We start from the raw sequence: 27,492 nt of genomic DNA on the forward strand, positions 1-27,492 counted from the left end.
TGTGTACATTCATGGGTGCTGCATCTTACTTAGCTCAGCCCGCCCTGACTCCAGACATGAACCACACATGTGCTGTTGGGTGTTGGTGCCCTGCATGGCAAGGTCTGCCTCCAGCCTTGGCTCTTGTGCTCACCAGAGGGAGCTGTGGCTCCATGGGGGATTGCCCACTCACAGCCCTGGATCTGGTGCTTGCCAGGAAGAGCTGTGATCCAGCGTAGCAAGAGTTGCTGCTACCAGTCCTGGCACTTGCCAGCAGTTGCTGCAGCTAAGTCTGGCAAGTTTGTACCTATTCTGGTTTTTACATGTGATGCTCAACAGTGCAAATAGCAGCCTACCAGGAGAGTTCTTCAAGTTCCCCTATGCCAGGCCTGATTTCAGCCCCCAGTCTTGCTCATGCCAGTGGGTGCTATAGCTCAGTCTGGCATGGCCCACCCCTACTCTCGGAATTTGCCAGTGGGTGCTGCAGACTAGCCCAGCCTGACCCGTCTCCAGACCTGCTGATCCTGTGACCCGGCAGGTACCTACCGTAGCCTAGCGCAGCCTGTCCCACATTCATTCTGGCCCTTAGGAGTGCTCGGGCCTAGCTTCTGAGAGTTCCTAAGACATTCAGAACCTTCCTGTCAGCTCTAGATATACTGAACCCTGATCCAGGCTTTTACAAGATTCCCTGATCTATATTGACAAGCTGGAAGAAAGGCTGAGAGGACTGATTATTGGTTTGGGCTGAAATGATCTAGAAAGGCTTCCTGGAGGTAAGATTTGAGCTAGATTGTGCACATTCATGGGGCACAATAATGGGCATTATCATGAACTTTTCATGGGATTTTAGTTAACATTTAGTGTCAAGATTTTAGCAGCCTTATTGTGTAGGATGAACAGGAAAGAACATGGAAGTGGGGCAGGGCTGTGGGTTTTCTAGCCTTGGCAGGGCAGTCATCCCAGGAAAGGACGTGGAGAACTTCGCAAGACCTCACTTTTGAAGACTCTTGCGCATGCTTCAGGCAAGAGTGTGTGTGTTTAATTGAACAATTAGCTGCATTAGGTAATTAATCATAGCTCAGTCGTTTGCCACGGTTATGGAAACAGCCTTTGACACTACTGGGAGGTGAATCATTTGTCCATTCAGACTGTGGGCTTAGCTGAACGATTGTAAATGAAAGAGAATATTTTAAAAGAATAGATATTTCCCTCTATCATGGTATTCAGCTAAGGCAATTGCATATTTCAGTTGTATTCTACAATATATACTAAAACTTGATGACTTTACTAGTAACTAAATTTTAGATTACTTTAAATAGGTAAGTGTGATAGCTTTATCCATACATTTTTTTCTTAATATTTATTTTATTGGAAAAGCAGAGTTACAGAGAAAAGGAGAGACAGAGAGAAGCATCTTCCATCTGCTGGTTCACCTTCAAGTGGCCACAATGGCTGGAGCTGAGCATATCTGAAGCCAGGAGCCAGGAGCTTTCCTGGGTCTCCGATGTGGGTGCAGCATCCCAAGACTTTGGGCCATCCTCTATTGCTTTTCCAGTCCGTGAGTAGGGAGCTGGATAGGAAGTGGAGCAGTCAAGACAGGAACTTGGCCCAGTGTGGTGACCTAGTGGCTAAAATTCTCGACTTCAGTGCGTCTGGATCCCATATGGGTGCCGGTTCTAGTCCTGGCAGTTCCACTTCTCATCCAGCTCCCTGCTTGTGACCTGGGAAAGCAGTCAAGGATGGCCCAAAGCCTTGGGACTCTGCACCCGCGTGGGAGACCTGTAGGAGGTTCCTGGCTCCTGGCTTCGGATCAGCGCAGCATGAGCTGTTGCAGTCGCATTGGGAGTGAATCATTGGATAAATTTTCCTCTCTGTCTCTGTATATTTGACTTTGCAATAAAAATAAATAAAAACATAGGAACTGGTGTCTATGGGATATAGGCACTTGCAGGTGGAAGATTGAGCCAATGTACCATCCTCTTGTGTTATATTTTGTAGATTATAGGTAATAGAAAGGCAGGAACCATGGCTTGTACATGATTGGGGATAGGATAAAACAATTTTCAAACTTTTTATTTGAAAGGCAGAGTTAGGGAGATAGACACTGAGCAATCTTCTATCTGTTGGTCCACTCTAGATGGCTGCAACAGGCGGGGTTTGGCCAAGCTGAATCCAGAAGCCTGCTGTGCCATCTGGGTCTCCCACGTGAGTGACAGGGTCCTAAGCACGTGGATCCTCTGCTGCTTTCTCAGGTGTGTTAGAGTGAGCTGGGTCAGGACTGGAGCGGCCAGGACTAGATCAGAAGCTAGCTGGGATGCCATTACCACAAATTACCTACTAAGTGACAGCACCAGCCCCAATTTTTTAATTTTAAAGGTTGCTTCTTACCTGCCCTTTGAGTAACTTATTTTAATGGTACAATAAAAGTGAGTTGTAACATAGTTAGAATTCGATAGAGCTGAAGTGGAAACTAGATTAATAACTTTTACAAGTTACTTTATTTGGAAACTACTTTAAACTTTGGTATGCTTTCCCTAATAGTAAGGATAAAATTGTATTTTTTTGTAGTTATTTAAACTCAAGTAAATACATCTCTTCCACCCCCCCCCCAAGATTGTCTCTGCAGAATAGAAAGCCAAGCCCGAAGAGGCCCCGTGACTTCCTCAGCGTTAGTTAGCTTCGAGGGGGAAGAGCCAGTCCATTTTGCAGGACAAGCATTGTTCCTGGCCCCCGATACAACAGAACCTCCTTTCCCTTGATGGGCCGTTGGTTCTAGCAGGCTGTCATTTGGCACATAATGATGGGATACGTTCTGAATACGGTGCCATTAGATTTCACCAGCGTGCTTACTTCACAACGTGTACTTCAGCTCAGGAGACAGAGGTTGGTTGCTCTGTGTGACCCGTGATGCAGTAAACATGAAATGTGTGAAGTGACCGTCAGTACAGCATGGCTTACTGTTTGATAATTTTTTTTCAAAAAGTAGAAGGAATCCACTTAACAAATATATATGGTAAATACATAAACTAGCAAGCAGTCACTTAATTTTTAAGGTGGTGTATACTGTACATAGTTGCATGTGCTGTACTTAGTATGCGTGCCAGTGCAGTGGATGTGTTTATGTTAGTATAACCACAAAAATGTGAAGAATGTGGCATGCTGTGGTGTTAAATGGCTAAAGTTTTGCTAGGTGAGAGGAATTTTTGGCTCCATTGGAATCTCGTGGAACCACCATCATGTATGTGGTCTGTCAAAAAGTTGACCAAAACATGAAGTGGTACGTGATTATGTAAAATAGTAGCACACATTTGTGTGTGTCTGAGTGATGTGTATCCATCCCATAATACTTGATCTATAAAGGATGCTCAGTCACCAGAACTGTCCGTGATGTTACACTTGGTTTTCAGACAAGCTGTTCAATGTGTTTTGCACTAAAAGGTATTTCCCTCTGACTCGTAGTTTGTGTGGAATGCAATATACTTGGGGCCCGCACTGAGGCAAGGTGCACAAAGCCATTGCCTAGGATACTAGCTTGGAGTTCCAGCTCCTCCATTTCCTGCCAATGTGCCTGGGAAAGCAGTGGAAGACGGCCCAACTTCTTGGGCCCCCCCATGCTTAAATTAAATAGGAGACCTGGAAGAAGCTGCTAGCTCCAGAGTGGCCCAGCTCTGGTCATTGTGGCGATGTGGGGAGTGAACCAACAAATGGGAGAGCTCGGTCTCCGCTCCCTGCTTGTCTGTAACTCCTTCTTTGGAGTGGGGAGGGTAGGGAAAGGGTAATCTTATATTCTAGTTTCTGGGTCTTAATGAGCTTTTAGTTTTGCTTGGTTTACATGTGGTGTATTCAGGTTAAGACAGGATAGGATGGCATTCCTTCTGAGAGAGGCGGGGAGTGTTATTTACCAAATCAGACTCAACCAACAGTGACCAGGTTACTGGCCTGCAAAGAACAGAGTCCAGCTGGCACCATGAGGAGTCCAGGGTTCAACCACGAAGCAAACTTCTTTCCAGTTTTGAGATTTTGGGGGCATGTTTTCTCTCCGTGTCAAGTGTTTATGAAAACATGACCTATGCATGTGCCCACATGCATCAGAATTAAACTTGGTTAAAGTGTTTATTAGAAATTTGAATTCCTGGACCCCAGTGCAGACATAGGAAATTGGAGATCTGGAGAGGGCCCCTGGACATTTGCATTTTAAATCCACTTCCTTGAGGATTTTTCTGTATCCTGAGATTTGGCATCCTGCTCCTCTTGTCTCTTCTGTGACGTTGGTTTCCTTTTTCCTCAGAGCGTATCTGCATTCCGTTATGTACGTGGGGTTTTGCTTCATTTTCATGTGTTTTGGGTAGGAAGGGTTTTGAGTGTTTTCTTGAAAGATTCATATCCATATTATAAATATCAAAAAGGGGTAAAGGTTATCCAGTGAAAAACATCTCCTGTCCCCATCTCAACTTGAGAGCAGCATGCTGTCCTGAAACCCTTAATGTCTTAACTCATTCAGTTTCCCAGCAGTCCAGTGGGTAGTGGTGTTGTCCTCACTTTCTGGGAGAGGAAAACAGGCCCAAAAGGTTGCGTAAGCTTCTCAAAGTTGCTGAGCCAGGAAGTAGTGGGGCCGTCTGAGAGTCAGGCTGGAGGTGAATGCTCTTCACCCCTGTGCTGTGTGAGCCCAACGGGAGGGTAACCCGGCCTGTGGGTGTGCAGAGCTGGGAGAGCAGAGAGTTCATCTCCAGGAAGGTTAAATGTTCCACAGGATCCCTGGCAGCCTGCCCTGAAGGTGCAGCTAGCCCCAGTAATCACTTACTTTGGGTCATTTCAAACCAATCTGTTCCTCCTAGTTTGCCCAGGCTTCCATGTGGAGAGTACATGTCACGAGTAGGGCCTTTTGAACAAGAACCGGGTGGCATCTCAAGTTTTTGAGCTGTCCTGCTATTTGCTCTCATTTTCATAGTTTTGGAAATTAAGTAATTTTTCAACTAAATATCATTTGATTTTATTTATTATAGTTCATGATATGGTTATAACTAGGAAACAATACAGTGTTCACATGGCCAGGCCAGAATTTTGATATCTTAAAATAAGGAATATCTGTGTTTCAACCCATTTCTTAGACTGTTTAAACTAGACTGCTTCTTTTTTCAGTAACAGTAACACATTTTTTAAAAAAGATTTATTTATTTATTTGAAAATTAGAGTTATGGGTGGGAGGATAGATCTTGCATCTGTTTTTTCACTCCCCAGATGGCCGGGGCTGGGCCAATCCAAACCCAGGATCCAGGAGCTTTTCCTAGGTCTCCCAGGTATTTGGGCTGTGTTTCGCTGATTTTCCAGGTACATTAGCTGGAGCTAGATCGAGTGGAAGAGCTGGCTCTCATACGGGATGCTGGTGCCTTATCCACCACACCAGAGCCTTGGCCCCTAAATTATTAAAAGCATAGGAGTATAACATGTCTGTTGGTTGAACTTACAGTGCAATATACTTAGATTCTTTCCCTTCTTTCATGGTTTTCTGAAAGAATGAATCTAGGGCTCCTAATGACCAAGTGCTTGACCTGACGCCCCCGTTTCTGTGCTAGCAGGGACAAGTTAGACACCTCTAGCACAGACATCTGAACTGTTCCAGAATCTGAAACCTTGTGCTGACGTGCCACAAGTGAAAGATGCCGCACCTGACCTTGGTGCATGGTCTCAGTCAAAATGCAGATTAAAAAAATAAGTTTACTTATTTTTTAGTAAAGCTAGATTTACAGAGAGAAAAGTGAGACCGAGAGATAGATCTTTCATCCATTGGCTCACTTCCCAAAGTTTATTTTTATTGGAAAGGCAAATATACAGAGAGAGGAGGAGAGACAGAGAGGAAGATCTTCTGTCTGATGGTTCACTCCCCAAGCAGCCACAGCGGCTGGAGCTGAGCCAATCCAAAGCCAATAGCCTCTTCCTGGTCTCCCACACGGGTGCAGGGTCCCAAGGCTTTGGGCTGTCCTTGACTGCTTTCCCAGGCCACAGGCAGGAAGCTGGATGGGAAGTGGAGTTGTTGGAATTACAACCCGGTGCCCATATGGGATCCAGATGCATTCAGGGCAAGGACTTCAACCGCTACACTGTCACAACAGGCACAAAGTCAAATGTCTTAAAAAACAGAAAAAAAAAAAAAAAGCAGTATATAAAATCAGCAGTGGCATTATGGCGCAGTGCATTCAACCATGACTTGCAATGCCAGCATTCCTTATGAGCTGCTCTACTTCTGATCCAGCTCCCTGCTAATGTGCCTGGGAAGGCAGCTGAAGATGGTGCTTAGGTCCCTCAGCTCCATGGGAGATGGGGAAGGAGTTCCAGGCTCCCAGCTTCCGTGTTCTTGTCCACAGCCATTGGAGAGTGAACCAGCTTTTGGAAGATCTGTCTGTCTCTCTGTAATTCCCTTTCAAAGACATTGTTTTGGGGGGGTTTGCTTTGAAGTACAAAGTTAGTTACCTTCAGGGTTTGTCCATAAAGGTGTATGTGAAACATGCATAGATTTTGTGTAAGACTTGTGTACCATTCTCAGTATAATTCATGTTTATGTAAATGTCCCAAAAATAAAAATAAAAACCTGAAATGCAAAGTACTTGTGATGTCAAATATTTTAAGTAAGTAGGCCTCAATCTGTATTTTTAATGTCAAATAACATTTACTAATCTCTTGCCATGTGCTGGAAACTGTGTATCCTCACTGATTTGATCCCCACGATAGCAGTGTAGTCAGATTGCACAGATGTGAAACAACTTAATAAAGATCACACAGTTAATTATGTAATGAAGATGTGATCAAAACCCAGATCTGTCTGATTCCAGGACTTGTTATTTCCCACAGACTCTAAAGACCTTGTGGAATGATAGCAGCTTATCAAATAAACCTTTAGACTCTAAGCCTTGGTTCCATCTGAAAAAATAGTTAATGGAAGCCAGGGAACTTTGCCCATTTATCATGTTTTTTGACTTTTAAGTTAATATAAATCAAAGCAGGCTGTTTCGTATATTCAGACAAGTAATTTAGATCAACAGAATCCATACTAAAGGTAACCAGGGCATTCGAATAGCTGAGTTCATTTGGCAGCACGTCTTTTTCGTGCTCTGGAAAATGTGTCAGGAAAATAATGTGATGATCAAGGGTCCATGTTCGCCTTCAGGCCCACCTTGTTTTTGTTGCTGTGTTTCTACGGTTGTTGTCATCTCTTACCCTATCCCACAAGCATAAGAGGAACAAAATTAAAACTCTGCTTCATAGGGCGTTTTAAAATCTGACCAGTCTAAGGGTTGATTAAACTAGGTTTTCTAACTAAGCAGTTTCTTAATCTTGATTGGTAGAACATTAAGATATTTATGGCATCTGCTGTTGACCCCTATTCTGCAATGTAGGAGTTAATCCAAGAGTTTATGATTAAATACAAGCATTAGGCAATTCGGGATTTACACAGAGGACTGGAGGGAAGGGAGTGAAGCCAGCCCTGAGGAAAGAATGTGAGGAGAACAGGTTCAACAGAAATGCCCCTTTTCTAAGAAAAACACCCAAATAATGAATTTTGAGATTCATTTTGTGTCATTATTCCTGTCAGTGGGATTTTTCAAGTTTTGTTTTTGAATATTCGAGTTTTCTAATTTTAAGGAAATACTATGAGTGCATGTTTTTATAATACAAAATCACGGTTTTCAAAACTGATATAATCAAGAGTAAAACATCTTTCAGTAAGCGTATAATTATAATCTGTGTATATTTTAGATAGCTTTATTGGATGTAATATATGTACTATGTAATTCACACACTTCAAATGTACAACTCATTGATTTTCAGTGTATTCACAAGTTGAGTAACCATCACCAGAATCCTAATGTTACAGTGTTTTATCATCCTAAAAGAAACTGTACCCCTTGGAAGTCTTGTTCTACATTCACTCCCTGAACCCTAGGCTAGCGTTAGTCTCTTCTCAGTCTTTAGGGATTTCCATGTTTTGGGCATTTCATGTAAGTGGAATCATCATATTGTGTGTTTGCTCATGAGACTGGCTTCTTTTGCTTAGTGTGTTTCAAAGGTGTCCAAGCTGTAAAACATGCTTTCTGTTGTTGAATAATGTGTAATGGAGGAATACTGCATTGTACATGTATTTAAGTTTGCTTTACATGACTCCATTCACCTGATGCCAGCAAAGGCTGGGAGGGGGAGGGCTTAGCTTGCCATTCTCTGGTCAGTGATGTGACAAGCCCCTAACCCTAATTTGGATTATATCAGAGGTGGAATGTCAGTGTTCCTTGGTCTCCCTGGCATCATTGGCCACTGTCTGTTGCTTTCCGGAGTGTGCATTCACAGGAAGCTACAAGTAAGAGCAGAACCTGCGCTCCAACCCAGGTAGTTTGCTAGGGGATGCTGGTGCCCAGGTGGTGGCTCGCCACCACACCACATGTGCTCCTGGTGTCATTCTGATTTGTAGCCAGTGCTGGTCCATCTCCAGCCTAGCTTTAGTTTAATATTGCTAGGTACCCATATCTAACATCTTTATTAATCTTGTATATCAATTTCGTTATCTTAATACTACTACATCAAACAGCTTGGAAAGCTACAGTTAATTTTGTACAATAAACAGGATAAAGTCCTTGAGGCAGGCTAATTTTTTTGTACACCAAACATCACTCTTTTTTTTTTTTTTTTTCTAGTAAGTCTTATTTGGATTATCTTCTTGTCTTTATACCACTACTGACTGCTAAGTATGTTTAGGACAGGAGGGAAAGAAAGCCAAACACCAGTAATTATGAAAGTTTGGTATTTAAATCCACAATTTGGAAGTGGAAATATTTATGATTAAGTTGTGTGGAAAAGTAATATGCTAAATTTTTTCCTATTTGTTAAATACTGCCTTATGTGTACTTCAACAAAATTATAGAAAATGGAATATAAAGATATGGACAAAATATTTGAAATTCATGTGAGATTTTTCTTCATACTGTGCCTTTTTTTAAAGATTAATTTTTATTTGAAAGGCAAGAGTTACAGAGAGGAGAGTCTGCTGGTTCACTTACCCAGTGGCTGTGACAGTTGGAGCTGGGCCTGTCCCAAGCCAGGAGACTAGAGCTTACTCCAGGTCACCTAATGGGCACAGGAGCCCAAGGACCTGAGCCATTTTCTGCTACTTTTCTAGGCTATAAGCTGGAAGCTGCATTGGAAGTGGAACAGCCAGGACCTGAACCAATGCATATGTGGGATGCTAAGAACTGCAGGTGGAGGTCTGACCGACTAGGCCATTGCACCAGCTCCCGTATATGTGTTTTGTGTGAATGCTTTGAAGAATTATTTGCATGGATTTCAACACTTTTTTTGTGCCCCAAAATAAACCCACTTTTTTTTTTTCCCCTTTTAAGATTCTCAGAATTAAAGCATGTATGCTTCCATTTGGTGCTACCTTTCATAGATGGCTGCCATACTGGAGTTGCGCCATCCTAAAGCCAGGAACCAGGACCTTCACCTGGTTCTGCCATGTGGGTGACAGGGGCCCAAGCACTTAGTCATCTTCTGATGAATTTCCAAGGCCATTAGAGGAGGAGCTCATTGGAAATGAAGAAGCCAGTAAATAACCTGAAACTACTTGATGCTGTTGTCGCAGCTGGTGGTTTAACCCACCATGCCACAGTGCTAGCCCCCAAGGATGCCTACCTTTTAATTCTGTTTTAATTTTTTAAAATTTATTTCTTTAAGATTTATTTTTTACTGGAAAGTCAGATTTACAGAGAGAAGGAGAGACCAAGAGAGATCTGGGTCTCCCATGTGGGTGCAGGGTCCCAAGGCTTTGGGCAATCCTCTACTGCTTTCCCAGGTCACAGGCAGGGAGCTGAATGGGGCACAACTTGTTGCTTGAAGCCACTTGTGCCACAACCTCCAGCGAGTTCGAGGTCTGGGTTCTTAATGTTAGATTTCCACTGTGGTCTCCACAGCCCCAGCTCCTGGCTCACCAATCTCCACCTCCTGTGATACCGTGCTGAAGCTGCCCCGTTGTCTCTGCAACCTTTTTCCCACTTCCAGTTGGAGCAGGTCCCAGGATTAGAGAGACCCCAGGTGTCCTATATAGTTAGGTTGTTGGTGGCGCTAATCTTGTCAGAACCTGTTGGACATTAGGTCTGGGTGCTACACGGAACTATTTTGACCGGTATGATGCCACAGTCAGTATTATTTTCCTGCAGGACCAGTGCAATCCACAGAACTCAGTGAGTTCTCACAAGCTCAGCACATGCGCAGTTCACTGTTGTCCCCTGCAGTCCTAAAGCATTTGCCACGGTGTACAAAATGGCACCTGATGTACCAGTACTAGAGTTCTTGATCTGCTGGCCATCAGGTCTGAGGGCTACCCAGACCTGTCTTGGGTAGAACATGTAGAATGCCATGTTGCTGTAGTTCACTGAGTCAGAAATGAGTTCTCTCTCAGCTCAGTGTATGCTCAGTCCTTTCCCTTGCCTTTGCCTCCTTAGGCAAAGTGGCGCCCACTTCAGCTCTAGGGGGCTGACTGGGCTGTGAAATCCACCCTGTTCTCTCACTGCTCGTCTGTGATCTGCCACTCTGTCTCTGCTCCTGGTCAAATCAAACGGACCAGTAGGACGGACAGTTCTTTGTGTGGGTTTACCTCCCAAGCTCCCAGTGCAAGTCCATTCCCACCTGGTTGCCAGTGGAGTTCAGATCACCATTGGCTGAATGCTGCTGGAGTATCAGTCACCGCAACACCACACCATTGTTTTCACTGCTTTCCTGTGTCTGTCAGTCTCCAGGTACCCCTCTGCTGTTGTTTGGTCCTCTCCTATTTCCTGGAATATGTCCTCTCTGCTTCATCCTGATTAAATGTTTTCCTGTCCATTTCGGGAGCTGAATGGCAAGTGGAGCTAAATGGGAAACAAACCAACACTCATATGGGACTCTGGAGCATGCAAGGCGAGGACTAGGCTGCCACACCACGCCCTTAATTTTGTTTTTCCATGGGCTCATTGAAGTGCTCACATGTTAGCAGTGTTGCTCTCTGTGAGTGGAGGGTTTATAGCATGTGTGAGTACAGGAGCCAGCCCACATAGTCCCCAAGGAGGGGTGTCACCCTTGCTTTCCCTCCCCAGTGTGACTTCTGTGAAATCAGGATCTCTGGATATGAGGCTCAGGAATCTGCATTTAAAATTAAGTTCTCCTTATGGACCTGGTGCGATAGCGTAGTGGTTCAAGTCTTCACCTCGAACATGCCAGCATCCCATATGGATGCCAGTTCTAATCCCAGTGGCCCCGCTTCCAATCCAGCTTCCTGCCTGTGGCCTGGTAATACAGTCGAGGACGGAGCAAAGCTTTGGGACCCTGCACTTGCATGGGAGACCCGGAGAAAGCTCCTGACTCCTGGCTTCAGATTAGCTCTGCTCCAGCCGTTGCAGCCCATTGGGGCGTGAAATATCAGACGAAAGATCTTCCTCTCTGTCTCTCCTCTCTCTGTATATCTGCCTTTCCAATAAAAAAAAAATATTTTTAATAGTTTCTGTTGATCTTTTGTTTATTATTATTATTATTATTATTATTATTATTATTATTATTTTATGATACAGTTCTGTAGGCCCCTGGGATTTCTCTTATGCTCTCCCCAGTTCTCCCCCTACCCCCACTGCGTTCCCCTGTATCATTACTATAGTATAGTTCTTCATACACAATCATATTTCGATTATTGTGGGCATGGACAATGGCAGAGTCCAGCGTCCTATTATCATACAGTAAATGGTTTCATCGGGAGTCCATCTTTAGTCTGGAAGTAGAGATGCATACTGCATTGTATCCTCACATCTGAATATGTTAGTCTCCATTTCACAGTTACTGTTCATCCCTTAAATAAAAAGCCGCAATACAAAATCAACATTAGGAAGCAAAAAAAAAAAAAATTTATAATGCCATGAAGTAAGATAACATGCTACTAGATAAGAGAGTCTCCATTGCACAGCTATTATACATCCCCTTAAATGAAAAGCCAAAAAAAACAAACTCAACAAGAAGAAAAAGAAATTAACAACGCCATGAAGTTAAATAACATGCTATTGAATGACTGATGTGTCGCTGAAGAAATTTAAAGGGAAATAAAGTGCCTTCTTAAAGGAAATGATGCTACTGCATGATCTATGAGTCATTGAAGAATTTAATGAGAAGAAAGTGTTTTGAAGAGGTGAAACTAACAAAAAAATCAAAATCCATAAGATATAGTTCCAATGATTTTTTTGTTGGTGAAATGTGTCTCATATAGGCATCTAATAGATGGGTTTTGTTTTTTAATCCAATCTACTAATCTATGACGTTTGATTGCATTTAAGCCATTTACATTTAGGGTTAATATGAGTGAGTGGTCATTTGGTCCTGTCATTTTAGCAATGGGTTGTTCATTGATTTAGTTTTCTGTTGTCGTTTTACTGGGATGTTCTTCACATTTGCCTTTGGTTTTGGTGGGCGCTAGTCCTCTTCTCTGTCAGGAGAACATGTGTAAGTATCCCTTGTAGGATACTTTTGAAAAAAGTTTTGCTTAATTTATTCTCAATCACTATAAAATTTGAGAACTAGATATCCCTTTTTTTTTTCGTTTGTTTTTTAAGATTTATCTTTATTGGAAAGGTAGATTTACAGAGAGAAGGAGAGACAGAGAAAAGATCTTTGGTCTACTGGTTCACTCCCCAAATGGCTATACCAGCTGGAGATGTGCTGATCTGAAGCCAGAAGCCAGGTACTTTTTCGGGATCTCCCATGTGGGTGCAAAATCCCAGAGCACTGAGCCATCCTCTGCTGCTCCCAGACTGTTAGCAGAGAGCTGGGTAGGAAATGGGGTAGCCGGGACACAGACTGGTGCCCATGTGGGATCCTAGTGCTTGAAAGGGGGAGGATTAGGTAGTTGAGCCATTGTGCCAGGCCCTAAACCATCTTAAGTAACTACATTTGCATGCATGTTGTGGTATTGGAAATATTTTTCAGACTACAGATTCTGTGTATGTTTTGTTTCTGATTACAAAAAGCAATCTTTTTTCTTTTTTCTATTTTGCTAAGACCAGCTGTAACTATCTCTGAATAGTGTAGGTTCTCCCTAGAGGAGTCTTCCCTAATCCCAATGTTTTTGTTTTTTTTTTCTCTCTCTCTTTTTTTGTTTATTTTTAGTGGAAAGGCAGAGGAATTAGAGAAAGGAGAAGGAGAGACAGAGAGAGCGAGATCTTCCATCCACTGTTTCATTCCCTGTCTGGCGACAGCAGCTGGAGCTGAACTGATCTGAAGCCACTGCTTCTTAAAGGTCTCATGTGGGTGCAGGGGCCCAAAGAACTGGGCCATCATTCACTGGTTTCCCAGTCACCGGCAGATGAGGAGGAGCTGTGACTCAAACTGGCACCTGTATAGGAAGTTGGCTCTGCAGGTGAAAACTTAGCATGCTACACCTCTGCTCCAGCTTTTGTTTTTCTTTTTTGCTTCTTCCATATCTCTATCAGCCTAGGGATTGACTTTTTACAGATGTAATATTTTACTGAAATGCTTCTAAATTTTTTGAGAGTTACTTTAGGTTAACACTAATTTTACCATCATCTTAGTATGACTTACTAGTTTTGGCACATCTGTAGATTTTGTGGTGGAAGAGGCTGTGCCTGACTCTAGCAAGTTTTCAAATGTTTCCTTCTTTGCTTTTTAAAATGTGTAATGTACCTGAAGTTTCCATTTTGACTTTAGGAAAATTCAGCCTCATCATTGAGTTCAGGGAATTTGACTGCTCTATTCATTACATTGCACTAGAAATAGCTTATTATAAAGATAACTTTTGTTACTTGTTCTCTGAAGGAATATATAGAACAGGATGTGGAGTGTTTATAATGAATATTTTTGTTAAGTATGAGAGTGGTTGGCAGTTATTTGACTCTCTGGAAAATAGGCACGCCTACTGGGCTTTTCATTTTACATTGCCTTCTAAAGTGTACTGTGTGGTAGAACCAGAAATGGTTTTTGTATTTCCTGAAACCCAGGATAGGCTTTTTGTTTGTCTTGAAGAAAGCATATATGTACCTCCAGGGAGTGGAAACACTGTCCAGTGTAGCAGCCGTTAGCCACATGTAGCTGTTTAAATTTTAATTAAAGACAAGTACAGTAAATTCAATTCAAACTAGCTGTACGTTTACCAGGATTTATTTATTTGAAAGGCAGAGGTACCAAGGGAGAGATCCTTGATCTGTTGATTTACTCCCTAGATGGCTGTAACAGCAAGGGCTGGACCAGGCTGTAACAGGAGCATCTGAGTTTCCCATGTGGGTGACAGGGTTCCAGCCACTTGGGCTTATTTATTCTTTTCTTTTTCCCCCAATTTTTTAGTCATTTTGAAATTTGATTTGTTTTTTTCTGCCTTCCATGCGTATTAGCCAGGAGCTTCATTAGAAGTGTGGTTGCTGGGATTTGAACTGGTGCCCATTTGGGATGCCAGTATCACAGGCAACAGCTTAACTTGCCCGCCATTAGCCATATTTTAAGTACTCACTGGCCAGCTGTTGCTAGTGACCATCACGTGGGACAGAGATTGTTCAGATCTTTCCCCTCACCACGAGTCCTCGTGGGCAGCACTTCCTAGACTGGTCATTGCTAAGAGGAGAAAGGCCAAATGAAGGCGCAGTCACCGGGAGCCGTGTCTCCACCCTTCCTTCCGCCCTCACAAACCTTCCTGCCTTCTGGAAACTTGGAGGAAAGTCTATAGATGGCTCTGTTGTTTTGAATATCAGTCCTTTTGACCTTAATTTTTTTTCCAATCCTGTTGCAGGCTGGCAGCGATGGTGAAAGCATAGGAAACTGCCCGTTTTCTCAGAGGCTCTTCATGATTCTTTGGCTCAAAGGAGTTGTATTTAGTGTCACAACCGTGGACCTTAAAAGGTAAGTATACGTATTAGAGGCGACTCACGAGGTCAGTGCATGGGACCACTCAGACGTTCACGTTTCATAAGCAGCACCCGCATTCAAGTTTTAGTTTGGATGCAGTGAAGTCTTAAACTTGCCTGTGTCAATATGAAACGTCAAAACTTCCTAAAGGAGACATCGTCTTGCTCTTAGATGTCTAAACGTGTGACTCGGATGATCTGGGTAAGAATGGAGGTTTTTTTCGGAGGCTGAATGCTATTGTGATCTATTTCATTTGATCAACTTTTCAGGGACTGCCAGGAGTCTTCTGCAATAGGATTTTAACTGTATGTGTTCAGTGTGACTGTACAAATAAAAATCATTATCCAGGTATCCTGTCGTGGTTCAGGCAATTGAAGAGTTGCTTCTGGTCTTCTCTGTAGCCACATGTGCAGAAGGATGGAACTTTTCATTCAGTAACTTCTCCTGCCCTTAGCAAAGAGGTCTGAAATGAAGAGCATTTGGGCTCCTCCCCACCCTCATAGATTTAAATCGAAGGTTAAGAGTAGTTGTACTAACAGCAAATTTAGGATTTGGCAGTGGGAATGTATTCCTTTGGACGTGGAAGTGACACCATGGTTTGCTCTTCCCTTTCTAAACATATCAAATTGTGAACAGAGTGCGGCAGAGCATGCAGGCTGTGCCACCGGAGGGGTGGGCAACTGAGGCAATGTCAGCCCTCATTGAATATAGTGAGAGTTATCTGAGCTGTGACGCCTCCACAGTTTTAGGTTAGTACACTCTAGAACTTCTATCAGTTCCTTTAGGTTTGTTCGGAACTTACTGCCAGTGCATTTATTTAAAACTGGGCCAGACTTAAAATTTGTCAAACATTAGCTGTAAAGCCTTCTAAAAATGCCTTCCTGGGCCGGGCGCCATGGCCTAGCGGCTTAAAGTCCTTGCCTTGAACGTGTCGGGATCCCATATGGGTGCCGGTTCTAATCCTGGCAGCCCCACTTCCCATCCAGCTCCCTGCTTGTTGTCTGGGAAAGCAGTCGAGGATGGCCCAAAGCCTTGGGACCCTGCACTCGCATGGGAGACCCGGAAGAGGCTCCTGGCTTCGGATCGGCGCAGCACCGGCCGTTGAGCTCACTTGGGGAGTGAATCAGGGGACGGAAGATATTCCTCTGTCTCTCCTCCTCTCTGTGTATATCTGACTTTGCAATAAAAGTAAGTAAGTTTTTAAAAATAAAAATAACATGCTTTCCCTCATATATATGTAAGATGTAGAAAGAAGCCTCTAGGGATAAGAGTTAAAACTGCAAGTTCCTGGGAATAGTGCCTAGTTCTGATGGGCAGAGCTGTTTGAGAATGATCTAAGTCGTGTAGTTGTTCATATTACTGGTTTTTTTTTTTCCTACATGCCTTCACAAAGGGAGTTTCCCAACTAACTGCTAAAAATAGACCATGCCACTAGGCACACACCCTTACTGTGCCCTAAAATACATGAATTTCTCCTATTCCATTTTTGGTATGGAGCAAATGAGTTGTCTTGCTTAGAGAAAGCCTTCTTTCAATAGCCCAGTATAGTGCTTGATTGTGGTCCCTACCCGTTACTGTGAATCTGGTTTAGAAAAGGAAGAGAGACCATCGTGGCTGCTTGTAACTTTTAATTTACAGACATTTAAAGGCATTATTTCTGTAAGTTGGTTATTTGAGCATCTGTGGGACATTTAAGGGTTCTATAATTCGTGTATAAAAAGATGACGCATGGACATTGGTATTCATTGCCACCTAACTAGATAGAATTGAAGACAATACCTGTTAATTTCCCAAGGCTTGGTGTTAATTCAGAGTTAGAAGGCACTTATAATTGAAGGCTGTGTTTTTTTGTTTTCTCTAGAAATTCTTAGATCTCCACTTCATCTGAGAAATCGGACGTGATAATTAGTTCTTTCCACCCCTAGCATCTGGTCTCAGAAAAATGCTTTTAGATTTGGTCTTTATCCTTCTAGATTTTTTTTTTTTTGAAAGAGAAGACATACAGAGAGGAAGAGGGAGGAAGAGAGAGACTTCTAAGTTTTAGTTCAGCCCCCAAATGGCTGCAGTGGGCATGCAGTGGGCAGGGCTGCGCCATGTTAAAGCCAGGAGCCTAGACCCAGGACTCCTGCATGGATGCTGGGACCCAGGCACTTGTGCCATTCTCCACTGCTTTCCCAGGCCATTAGCAGGGAGCTGGATGGGAAGTGCAGTGGTCGAGGACTCAAAATCCATGTGCATACGGGATACTGAGGCCACAAGTGGCAGCTTCACTTGGTGCTTCTCCCTTCCAGATCTTTTGTATGGGAGTACACATTGTCTTGAACAGAATTTCAAAGAGCTACCCAAAGAGAGTGGATGTTTAAACAAAAAAGTGAATTACAAAGTTCTCATAGAAGAATAAAGAGTCCTTTACTGAAATGTTCCCCTCGCATAATATATTCTTGATTTTAAAACATGAAGTGTGGCTCTATGTAGGAATCTGTGGGGGAGGGGTGCTTGTGCTGCTCACTTCCCCGCTTCTCTTAATGACTGCCTGATTACTCAGTGGAAAGCACCGAGCTCAGAGCTGTCTCAGAGCACGCCAGTGGAGAGCCGTGGAGCTCCCTCGAGAGCTGTTGAGAAGCCCACTCTGCCTGCTGGCAAAAGGATCGTCACGTGACATCCGACCCACGGGAGGCTGGGGCACGGGACCACATGTTCTCTTTACATCTCAGTTGGTGTTAATGACTGCGCTGGTGGCATTCATATGCCCTTTGTGAGGCCTGGAACATTCTCCCGTCACTTGCCTGCCAGCGCAGCCTTAATGCTGCAGTGGGAGTGATTTCCAAGCCCCAGTCTTTTGTTCATGCTTCACTTGTGTTAAAACACATTTAGATGAAAAAGAAGAAAACCATTTGAACACAGCTTGATAAGTGGAAATATTAAAATGAGGGCCTAATGTTACCTGCCTGCCATCAAATAAGGAGCGCCTGTGGCTTGGTGGTGGTAGGAGGGCGCCCTGGTTCTGTGTGGAGAGAGGAGCATGGCTGTCTCCCTGTTGTTTGGGTCTTGGGCAGGCTGCCTCATCTTTGGGTTATTTACTTCATATTTCAGGAAAATAGAAGGAAGAAATGAATTCACTTTTGTTCAGTGGTGTTTCTGTTCTAGATGCTGTGCAGGCTGCATTTGACTGTTTTCCAAGTTGGAAAGTAGAACTCCTTGTTTTCACCCTAGAGCCTTTTTGACTGGCGGGTTCCTGGCAGCGAAAAGGGCTTTCTGTGAAGACCTCGCTCATTTCCCAAAGTTCCTTAAGTAGAGACTAGCATCTCTAAAGTCAGCTCTCTAGTAAACCTTGAGTTCATGGGTAAACCTGACAAGGGAGGTCGGGGAGAAGAGAAAAGGCAGAGAAAGATGGAGCAGAGATGCAGACATACTGAGATCTCACAGCAGGTGCACCCGCCTGTCAGGGCCAGCTGATTTGGTTCTGAGAAACAGGGGTAAAAATGATAACCAAGACTTTTTTAAAAATTAATTTTTTAACTACTGCTATTTCATGGTATTTTCTGAGAGAATAGAGACAGTTGCTTCTAAGAAATCTGGGAATTTGTGTATCAGTTTTCCCAGTCCTACTTGAATACTACAAATGTTTAAGTCTTTGCATTTTCACTGATGAGTTCCTTTTGCTTCAAATGCAAACATGCCACTTGCAATTTATTATATGACCCAGATCCACATGCAGTGAGAACAAGCATAAAGTTTTAGATTGCAATAGTTGACAATGTAGTAACAGTTCAGAATGTTAGAGTGAAACTATGAAGTGTTTATCTTGAAAGGCAGTAAGAATACTAGAACAGGGGCTAGTGCTGTAGCATATAGGCTAAACCTGTGTCTGCCGTACTGATGTTTGATAATGGGTGCCCGTGTCCCAGCTGTCCCACTTCCAGTCCTGCTCCCTGCTATTGGCCTAGGAAGACAGCGGAGGATGGCCCAAGTCCTTGAGCTCCTGCACCCAAATGAAGGCCCTTGTTAGACTTGTCCTGCAGTCAAGATGATTGAGCTTCTGAGCCACATGTGTCAGTTTGAGTTGTGTGTGTGAGACAGACATGGACCAGACAGAAAGACGGCGAGACCTTCGCTGCCGTTTGTTGATGTTCTTTTTAAAGATCACTCGAAGATGATAAATCTGTTGAGGCTGCTAAGAGCTGAATAAGAACAATTATTAATGAATATTTTTGTAAATCAGTATAAACTGTACTTTTAACCTCAGTTATTAAAATATGCTAATAACTATAGAAATTTTGTATTTGAAATGTTTGCATGAGTGCAATTCTGTTTTTAAAATATTGTTTCACAGGCTGACATTAATGTAGACAGAGATTAGCAGCATATCATGTTTAGTCAAAATCTGTAGACTCCTGTAACTTGTTGAGCTCAAGTAGATGAGAACTAGAGGTCTGTGTGCGTGTGCTTCAGTGTGTTTGTGGCTAATTCATTGAGTTAGTGATTTTTATTATCAGTCAAGACAGAATATAGCAAATCTAGAAAAGACTAACAGGAATGAAGTGCTCTGAAAGAGAAAGGGCTCTGGGAGAAAGGGTTTTACTTTTGTGACACTGAACAGTAGACTCTTGATACATCTTAATTTCATGCTTTTGAAAATAAGCATCTTCAAAAAGGAGTTTAAATTAAAAGCTCTGCAAACATTGTAGTTTTCTCTTTTTTCACATTAGAAGGTAGCTAATTACAGGTAGGTCATCTTTAAGAACCAGCTCCAGTGTCTTGGAGCTTGACTGGACACTGCCAAGCAGCAGGAATGGAGCTGTTGTATATTCCTCTAAATCAAATTTCCATAGGTAACCAGCTTTGAACCATCAGCTCTATTAAATAAAGTTAATTAAATAAAGGTAATAAAACTATGGATCTTATCTTTAGCATAATGCTTTGTAATATGCAATACTGAAAGCAGTAATAACTTTCATTTTCATGCCTCTGTTAGTTGGATTTCACATATGTGCATTAGCTAAATGATCTTTATAGGCAAAGCTGGTCTAAGATCTGTCTCAATAGGCAGGAGGAAATCCTGACCCCTAAAGGGGGTCATTGACAGATAACTTGGGGGGGGATGGCAGAACCATTCAGCTTGGGACTTTATCCTATTCTTTTTATCACCTTTGGTTCTTTCTTCTCTATCTTGCTGACATCATTGAGAACTGAAAAGTGGTCATAAGTAATTATAGAAATAATCTGTTATTTTGGTCCCCTTCATGGGTTATTTGAAAATACCGAATTCTCCTTTTTCATTTATACAACTCTGTCCTATTCATAAAAATTATAATGAAGACCGATTTATGTTATTTCCATGTGCTTAAGCATTTAACTGACTTATAGAGATTTTGATGGATGTGTTTATGACTTTGCAATGAGAAAATTACCTTCCGGTGACTGATTTGCATCTGACCAGATCCAAGTGCATGCTCTCTCACCACCAGCCTTGCTCTGTGGGAGATGGATATGAGTTATGTATTCTCTTTCTTCTGGTATTTTGTAGACGTTTGATGACTTACTCTTGTTCTTTCTTTCTGCAGGTTCTTTTGTTGTTCAACGTTTTAACTTTAAAAATATTAAGATCTAAAAACATAAGTTCCTTTCAAAAGTTTGTTGAAAAGTAGTTAAAAATTGTTGGGTTTGGCATAGGATATTTTGAAATCCCCTTATGTTTTTCACTACGTCTTTCCCACAAAGCTTTTGAAGGCCTTACACATGAGCCCTTAGCTGTTGAGATGTCTAGACTCTTGATTTGTTCAAGGTCTTCCTGAGTTGAGGGGGAAATAAACTTAAGTGGAGACAAATGTGAGCATTAAGAGTGGGTGACTTGAAGATTAATGATGGTGACAATCCTGACACCCTGGACCCTTCTGGAACCACAGAGGAAATGGTTTGGAGGGCAAGCAAAGGGATGGCCACAAGAAACCAGCTCAGAGAGCAAGAGAAAAGGGTTGTTCTGATGAGGAGCTGAGTGTCTAGACTGTAACTCCTGTGTCAGGCTTGCCTCGCTGTAAATCAGCATGGAGCTGGAAGGCCGTGCTCAGGTTTCCTCTGTTTTTGCCCTCCTGTGTGCGACTCTGGCCGACTAGAAACCACTCGTTGAAAAACACAGGTTGAAAATTAAATAAACAAAACAAAACAAAACAAAAAACTAGACTAGATAGAGAACAGCAAGGAAAGCTTAGAAACAGGAAACGGGCAGTGGGTATGCACTTATAAACTGGGTGGGACACGAAGATTAGTAACTCCTCACTAGGGTATTGGGGATTTCTTCACCTAAACTGTTGACATATGTCTTGTTAGAGTTAGACTACCCGAAAAACAGCCAGGTTCTGCAAAATCATGCTTCAACGCTATTAACTGCTAAATACTAAAATTAAAATAGACATGAGACAGCTGAATAGTAATTTATAGCCATTTTAAGGTGTATAGAACCCAGTTGTATATAAACTAATAATTGTAATGTCAATGTAGAAGTCATAGGATGTGGTTCAGAACTTGCAGTCTTTTTTTCTTTCTCTCTTTTAACATGCTGGTTACACAATACCATGTCAATTAATTCCATTACGTTACAAATTATTACTGATGTAATGTCGGGGCTTTTAATTGATTGGGATGATACTCTGTTAGCTCTACCTTCAGACCAAAGATGGTCTCCCCAAGAAACCGTTTAACTTATCTGGACAATAAGATGCTGGACTCTATGCTTTGTAGATGCTTGCAAGGAAAGAATCTCAACTGAATTTGAACTGTGGTAATGCAACAAGGTGGAAGAATCCACCATGGGGGGTGGTTGGGGGAAGGGGGGAATCCCAGTGCCTATAAATCTGTGTCACATAATGCAATGTAATCAATTAAAAAAAATTTACAAAAAGAAAAACACAGGGTTGAAAATTAAGAGTCTTCTTCTGCAGGGTATTGGCAAGGCTGTTTGTGCCTTCCAGAGATTTGCTTCTTTCTAGAGTCCTACTGTTGTACATAGTGAAAAACAAAATGGCTATTTCTTACTCATTTTTTATATACTTTGGAATGTAGAACCACTCAGAATTTCAAGTATTATTACTTGCCTGGAGTAACAGATGATCTCATTTTGACCTCTGTTTTGCCTAACAGGAAGCCTGCAGACCTGCAAAACTTGGCTCCCGGGACCCACCCACCATTTATAACTTTCAACAGTGAAGTCAAAACGGATGTGAATAAGATTGAGGAGTTTCTTGAAGAAGTCTTATGTCCTCCCAAGTGAGTATCAGAGAAAATACGCATAATGTTCATGACCAGACATTTGTGCTTGATTTTTACAGTGTTAATTTGTAGAAGTGTCTTCTAAGTTACAATGAGTGCTACAAACATGTCAGAATTTGACCAAGTTGAAAAAACCATATGTATAGAAAGGTGGAAATGTACCTGAGCTGTATGTGGGGAGAAAGCAAGTTTGAGGTGTGTAAGATAATTTGGGAAAGACTTGTTATTTGTGGGTTACAGATCTCCAAATCGGAGCGACAGTGATAAGTTCCAGGTGAGCCCTGCCTGCATGTTGAAGTGGGGATTTGTTGTGGGCTATGATGAGATTTGCTTTCTATTTCCAAGGAAACTTTCTGAAGCAATGATCCAAGGAAATTAGATGTTTTCGCATTGTGTTTCCGGAACTGAGTTTTTATCTACTTATTTGTGCTCCTGATCAATTCCCATGTGTGTTATAATGATGTTACCTGAATTGTAAATACACCTTATGGTGTGATCTTAGCATAGGCTCAAGGCATATTGTTGGTTTCTTTTAAGCTTTTCCACTTTCACGATCCCGAAACCTGGTGAGTTTCCTCTGACTTAAGCTTTTCTTGCTGACTTGACTTTCACCTATTCAGATAAATTTTCCAGGAATGCGATAATTGGATCATAAAAATTGATGTTGATCAGTTCACTCAGGGACAAAAGCTCTATGAATACAGTCGCTGCCCTCAGCAAGCAGGTTGAGTGTTGGCTACAGCCAAGGTGGTCATAGGGAGGGAAAATGAGCCAGAGCAGGCTTTAGAGAAGAGCCAGCCGCGTTGCTTCTCAGCCTTTTGGCTAAGAAGGAGTGTAGAGAAGAGTCTGCACTTGGGCTTAATCAGGGAAAAAAAAAGTCCCGAGGTGGCATCTGGCAGGTGCACAAAGGAGTCACAGGAATTCTGGGGCAGAAGGTTCCAGTTTGCATAGCTGTAGTCTGTCTTTGGAACTTTTGGAGAAACTGCCTCAACGGAGTACACGGAGATAGGGAAGGGTGGACAGAAAGGTGTTACACCCGTGAGTAGCAGTGCCTCAGCCGCAACTAGCCATCACCTGTTGTAAATGCAGTTGCCCTCTGGTTAGCGTCTTGTGCAAAGCCTACCATTTTCACGTTCTTTGTTTTTAAATATTTTTTTAAAGTCAGGTTTACAGAGAGAAGGGAGAGACAGAGAAAGAGATCTTTTTTTCTGCTGTTTTACTCCCCAAGTGCCTGCAATGGCCTGAGCTGAGCTGATCTGAAGCCAGGAACCAGGAGCTTCTTCCAGATCTCCCACGCCGGTGCAGGGTCCCAAGCTTTTGGCTGTCCAGTACACTGACAGGGAGCTGCGTGGGAAGTGGAGCAGCCAGGATATAAACTGAACTGGCGCCCATATGGAATTCTAGCGCATCCAAGGCAAGGATTCAGGCTCTAGGCTACCATGCCAAGCTCTGTAATTTCTCTTTAACTCTTCTTATGCCATTTTCTATGATGCAGTTTTGTAGGATAGGGGTTCCCTTGTTTCCCCTTCCTTCACTTTTCCACGTATTACCATTGCTGAATTCTGCCAAATGTTTCCAGAAGATCTTCCCTTATCCTCCACCATCTATCTATTCAAAACAATAGAAAAGGAGGCAGCCCTTCCAAATTCCTTCTGTGATGCCATCATCACCTTGATAGCAAAGCCAGATAGAGACACAACAGAGAGAGAATTATAGACCAGTATCCCTGAAGAACATAGATGCAGAAATCGTCAGCAAAATAGTAGGCAAGAGAATCCAACAAGACAGCAAATAGATCATTCTCCAGGACCACATGTGATTCATCCTTCCTATGCAGGACGGCTCAGTATATGCAGATCAATGTGATATACCACATCAGCAAATTAAAGAATAAAAACCGTATGATTATCTCAATAAATGCAGAGAAAGCATTTAATAAAATCCAACACCATTTCATGCTAAAAACCTTAAGCAAGATAGGTATAGAAGGAACATTCCACAGCACAATCAAAGCAATGCATGAGCAACCCAGTGCTAGCTGGAAGCTTTTCCACCAAGATCTGGAACCAGACACGATGTCCATCCACTTTCATCACTGCTTTTCAGGATAGCACTGGAAGTCCTATCCAGAGCTATCAGGCAAGAAAAAGATGAAAGGAATTCAAATTGGAAATGTGGTTAAAGTCAAATTTTATGCTGATTCTCAAGGCCTATCATCTCCCTTCCTTCTTCCTTCCTGGCCTTCCAGCTTCTTCAGCCTGTTTTCCAGGAGCCCTTGCCGGCCTTCCATATCCAGGAAAGTCTCTCCAGAACAATCTCAGCAAAATGGTGTCTTAATCTTTCCTCTAGGCCATGTCTAGAATTAGGACACCAGTAACTGGAATTTTTTTGTAAAATAGAAATTGAGGGCCCGGCACGGTGGCGCAAGTGGTTAAGGTCCTCGCCTTGCACGCCCGGGATCCCATATGGGTGCCGGTTCTATCCCGGCAGCCCTGCTTCCCTTCCAGCTCCCTGCCTGTGGCCCGGGAAAGCAGTGGAGGACGGCCCAAAGCTTTGGGACCCTGCACCCGCGTGGGAGACCAGGAAGAGGCTCCTGGCTTCGGATCGGCATAGCATCGGCCGTTGCGCTCACTTGGGGAGTGAATCATTGGACGGAATATCTTCCTCTCTGTCTCTCCTCTCTGTATATGATGCCTTTCCAATAAAAAAAAAATAATAAAAATAAATTTTTTAAAAAAAGAAATTGTTGCTCTACATTGTATGTTGAGTTAATCAGAAATAACTTTTTTTTTTTTAAGATTTATTTATTTTTATTACAAAGTCAGATATAAAGAGAGGAGGAGGAGTGACAGAGAGGAAGATCTTCCATCCAATAATTCACTCCCCAAGTGGCGGTAACGGCCGGTACTGTACCAATCCGAAGCCGGGAACCAGGAGCCTCTTCCAGGTCTCCCACATGGGTGAAGGGTCCCAAAGCTTTGGGCCGTCCTCAACTGCTTTCCCAGGCCACAAGCAGGGAGCTGGATGGGAAGCAGGGCAGCCGGGATTAGAACCAGTGCCCATATGGGATCCCGACGCGTGCAAGGCGAGGACTTTAGGCCTCTAGGCCACGCCGCTGGGCCTGGAAATAACTTTTGAAAGAATCTACTAGATACCTTTTATTTTGTAAAATCTGTCACTCTAAGGAAATTACCGTTTGCCAGCTTGTCTGCAGGTACTAAAAAGCAGTCTTCCCCTTGTATAAGCGTCGCTTGTTGCATCAGTGTTAGATTATAGGGAAGTGCTGGAATGACTTACTCATTTTGTTTGAAGGAAACTGTTTTGTTTTAAAGCATGGTCTGAAGTGTGTACTGTATGAATCATTTAAAATACATTTAAATCTTTAAAAGCTGTGTCTTGATAACATTTAGTTATATAGCACTAATGGACATTTTTCTCATATTATTTTCTAGCCTTCTTCAACAATAGCAATAAAGACTTTATTATTTGCTGTGAAAGGGGTACACATCTTGAGAAATAGTGAGCTAACAAGAAAATATTATGGTCTTTGTATCCAGTTCTGTAAAACATCACAACTTTGAATTGTTTTGAAAATAAATGTTTTCAATTTGATTTTTATTTGGAAACATCAATCCCATTTTATTTAGGCATATTCACAGAGATAATTAGAAATATTGTTTTAATCTCAACACCTGGAAAATTCTATCCCAGTGTGCGCAAGGAGCTAAATTCTTTCTAGGATTATGTTCCTTGTTTTAGCTTGTATATATACATTGTGGTTTTTTTTGTTTTGTTTTGTTTTGTTGTTTCTTATTTACTCAGAAGGCAAAGCAACAAAGAAAGGAGAGAGACAGAGATTTTCTGATATCTGATTCTTTTCCCAAATGGCCATGATGACCAGGAATGGGCCAGGCTGTGAAACCAAGAGCCCCTGTGGGTGGCAGGGGCTGGAGCAATTGGGCCATTGTCCACTGCCTTTTCAGGTGTAGTATCAGAGACAGAGTAGCAAGGAGTGGTTTCAATGCTTTGATACAGGATGCCATTTTCCCAAACATTGGCTTAACCCATTAGCACCACAGTACCAGCCACTGTAGTTTATATTTTGAAAAATCTCTGACTTTTAAAAATTTTATCCTATATGCAAAGGATTATCTTGATGCTGTAAATACCACTAATTCATAGCACTGAAATGCTATTTATGCGTCTGGTGCTATGTGGATTTTGTCAGTTAATCCTCCAGACTTCATGAAGCAACTGAAGATGGAAAATCCTAATGATTGTCCAAAGTGTCACAGTGAAGACTGGCAGAACTGGGATGCCCTGGAAGCCGGATAGGTGTGACCACATTAGCTCATGTTTCTTCTGTTCTCTCCATCTCATTTCGTTGGATGTGGCTTTTCTAAAAGTTGGGGTTGCTCTTTAATGAGTGCAAAGTTTAGTGAGCTATCCCAAATTCAGAGGATGGGTTGAAGAGAAATCAAAGATCATTTACTTGACTGATGAGCAAGTGAGAATGAAGGTGGGTGATCAAACTCTGAATCCTTTAAAACCAAACAACCAACAAAACGCAAACTAGGGGAGATCTGGTTTCTATTGAGCTTTTATCTCTCTGTGTTGGAACTCTGTTTGATGGGAGTTCCTTTCCTTAACAGCTCTCCATGCTTTCCTGGGAGACACCCTTGTCCTCCAGTAGCTTCTCCAGCCTGAGTGGGAGGAGGGGATGTCCCAGGATTGGCACCTGCACCCCTTTTCCTTCCTGTGTTTGGCGTAGTCCTAGGGCCTCATGCCACTCGCTGCCCTCCCCTCCCCTGATCTTGCTGCTCCTGCTCTGCGTGTAAGCCTGCTTGTTTCAGATAGGATGAGGAGGAAAGGCTAGAGAGTTGGGAGAGCTGACGGACTAGGAGCTGACATTGCTAAGTATGTGTTTCTGGCCTCAGTGAGAGAACAGTGTTTTTCTGCGAATGCTTCCTGATGTAATCATGACAGATATCAATGCAGGCAGTTGTCTCCCCCAGCTGTTTAAACTTTAGAGACTAATGGAAGGCTTCAATCCAAACGCTTTCCTGCTGTGTAACCGGAGGCTTTAAAGGGAACATTCTCCTCTGGGGAAAGTATGTTTTAATTCCTCTTGCTTGAATGAAGGAATTGATTTGGTTTTTATCTGAAGCAGCATAAATACTTGACTGACTAACTTACTGATGATAGAGTGGAAGGAAGCTAGATAACTTTGGAGAAGAACTTTATAAAATGTTCTTTTTTTTAAAAAAAGAAATTCAGTGAAAGAATTTGAGAATTGTTTGCTTTTAGGTTATATTTAAAATCAGAGAGGGAGATCCA

General features: G+C 42.5%; 1 protein-coding gene across 2 annotated transcripts in view; it reads left to right on the plus strand.

Annotated features, from left to right (window-relative positions):
* CLIC4 (chloride intracellular channel 4) overlaps window positions 1-27,492 on the plus strand; it is a 67,988-nt gene that overhangs the window by 27,138 nt on the left and 13,358 nt on the right. For both annotated transcript variants that reach the window (XM_040979582.1, XM_040979583.1), the window contains exons 2-3: window positions 14,774-14,883; window positions 22,027-22,152. In XM_040979582.1, the coding sequence (XP_040835516.1) occupies window positions 14,774-14,883; window positions 22,027-22,152 (236 nt within the window). The remainder of the gene's footprint in view (window positions 1-14,773; window positions 14,884-22,026; window positions 22,153-27,492) is intronic.

This window comes from Ochotona curzoniae, unplaced genomic scaffold, assembly GCF_017591425.1.
Source record: "Ochotona curzoniae isolate NIBS_2020 unplaced genomic scaffold, NIBS_Ocur_1.0 contig_3255, whole genome shotgun sequence".
In the NCBI taxonomy this organism is placed as follows: Eukaryota; Metazoa; Chordata; class Mammalia; order Lagomorpha; family Ochotonidae; genus Ochotona; species Ochotona curzoniae.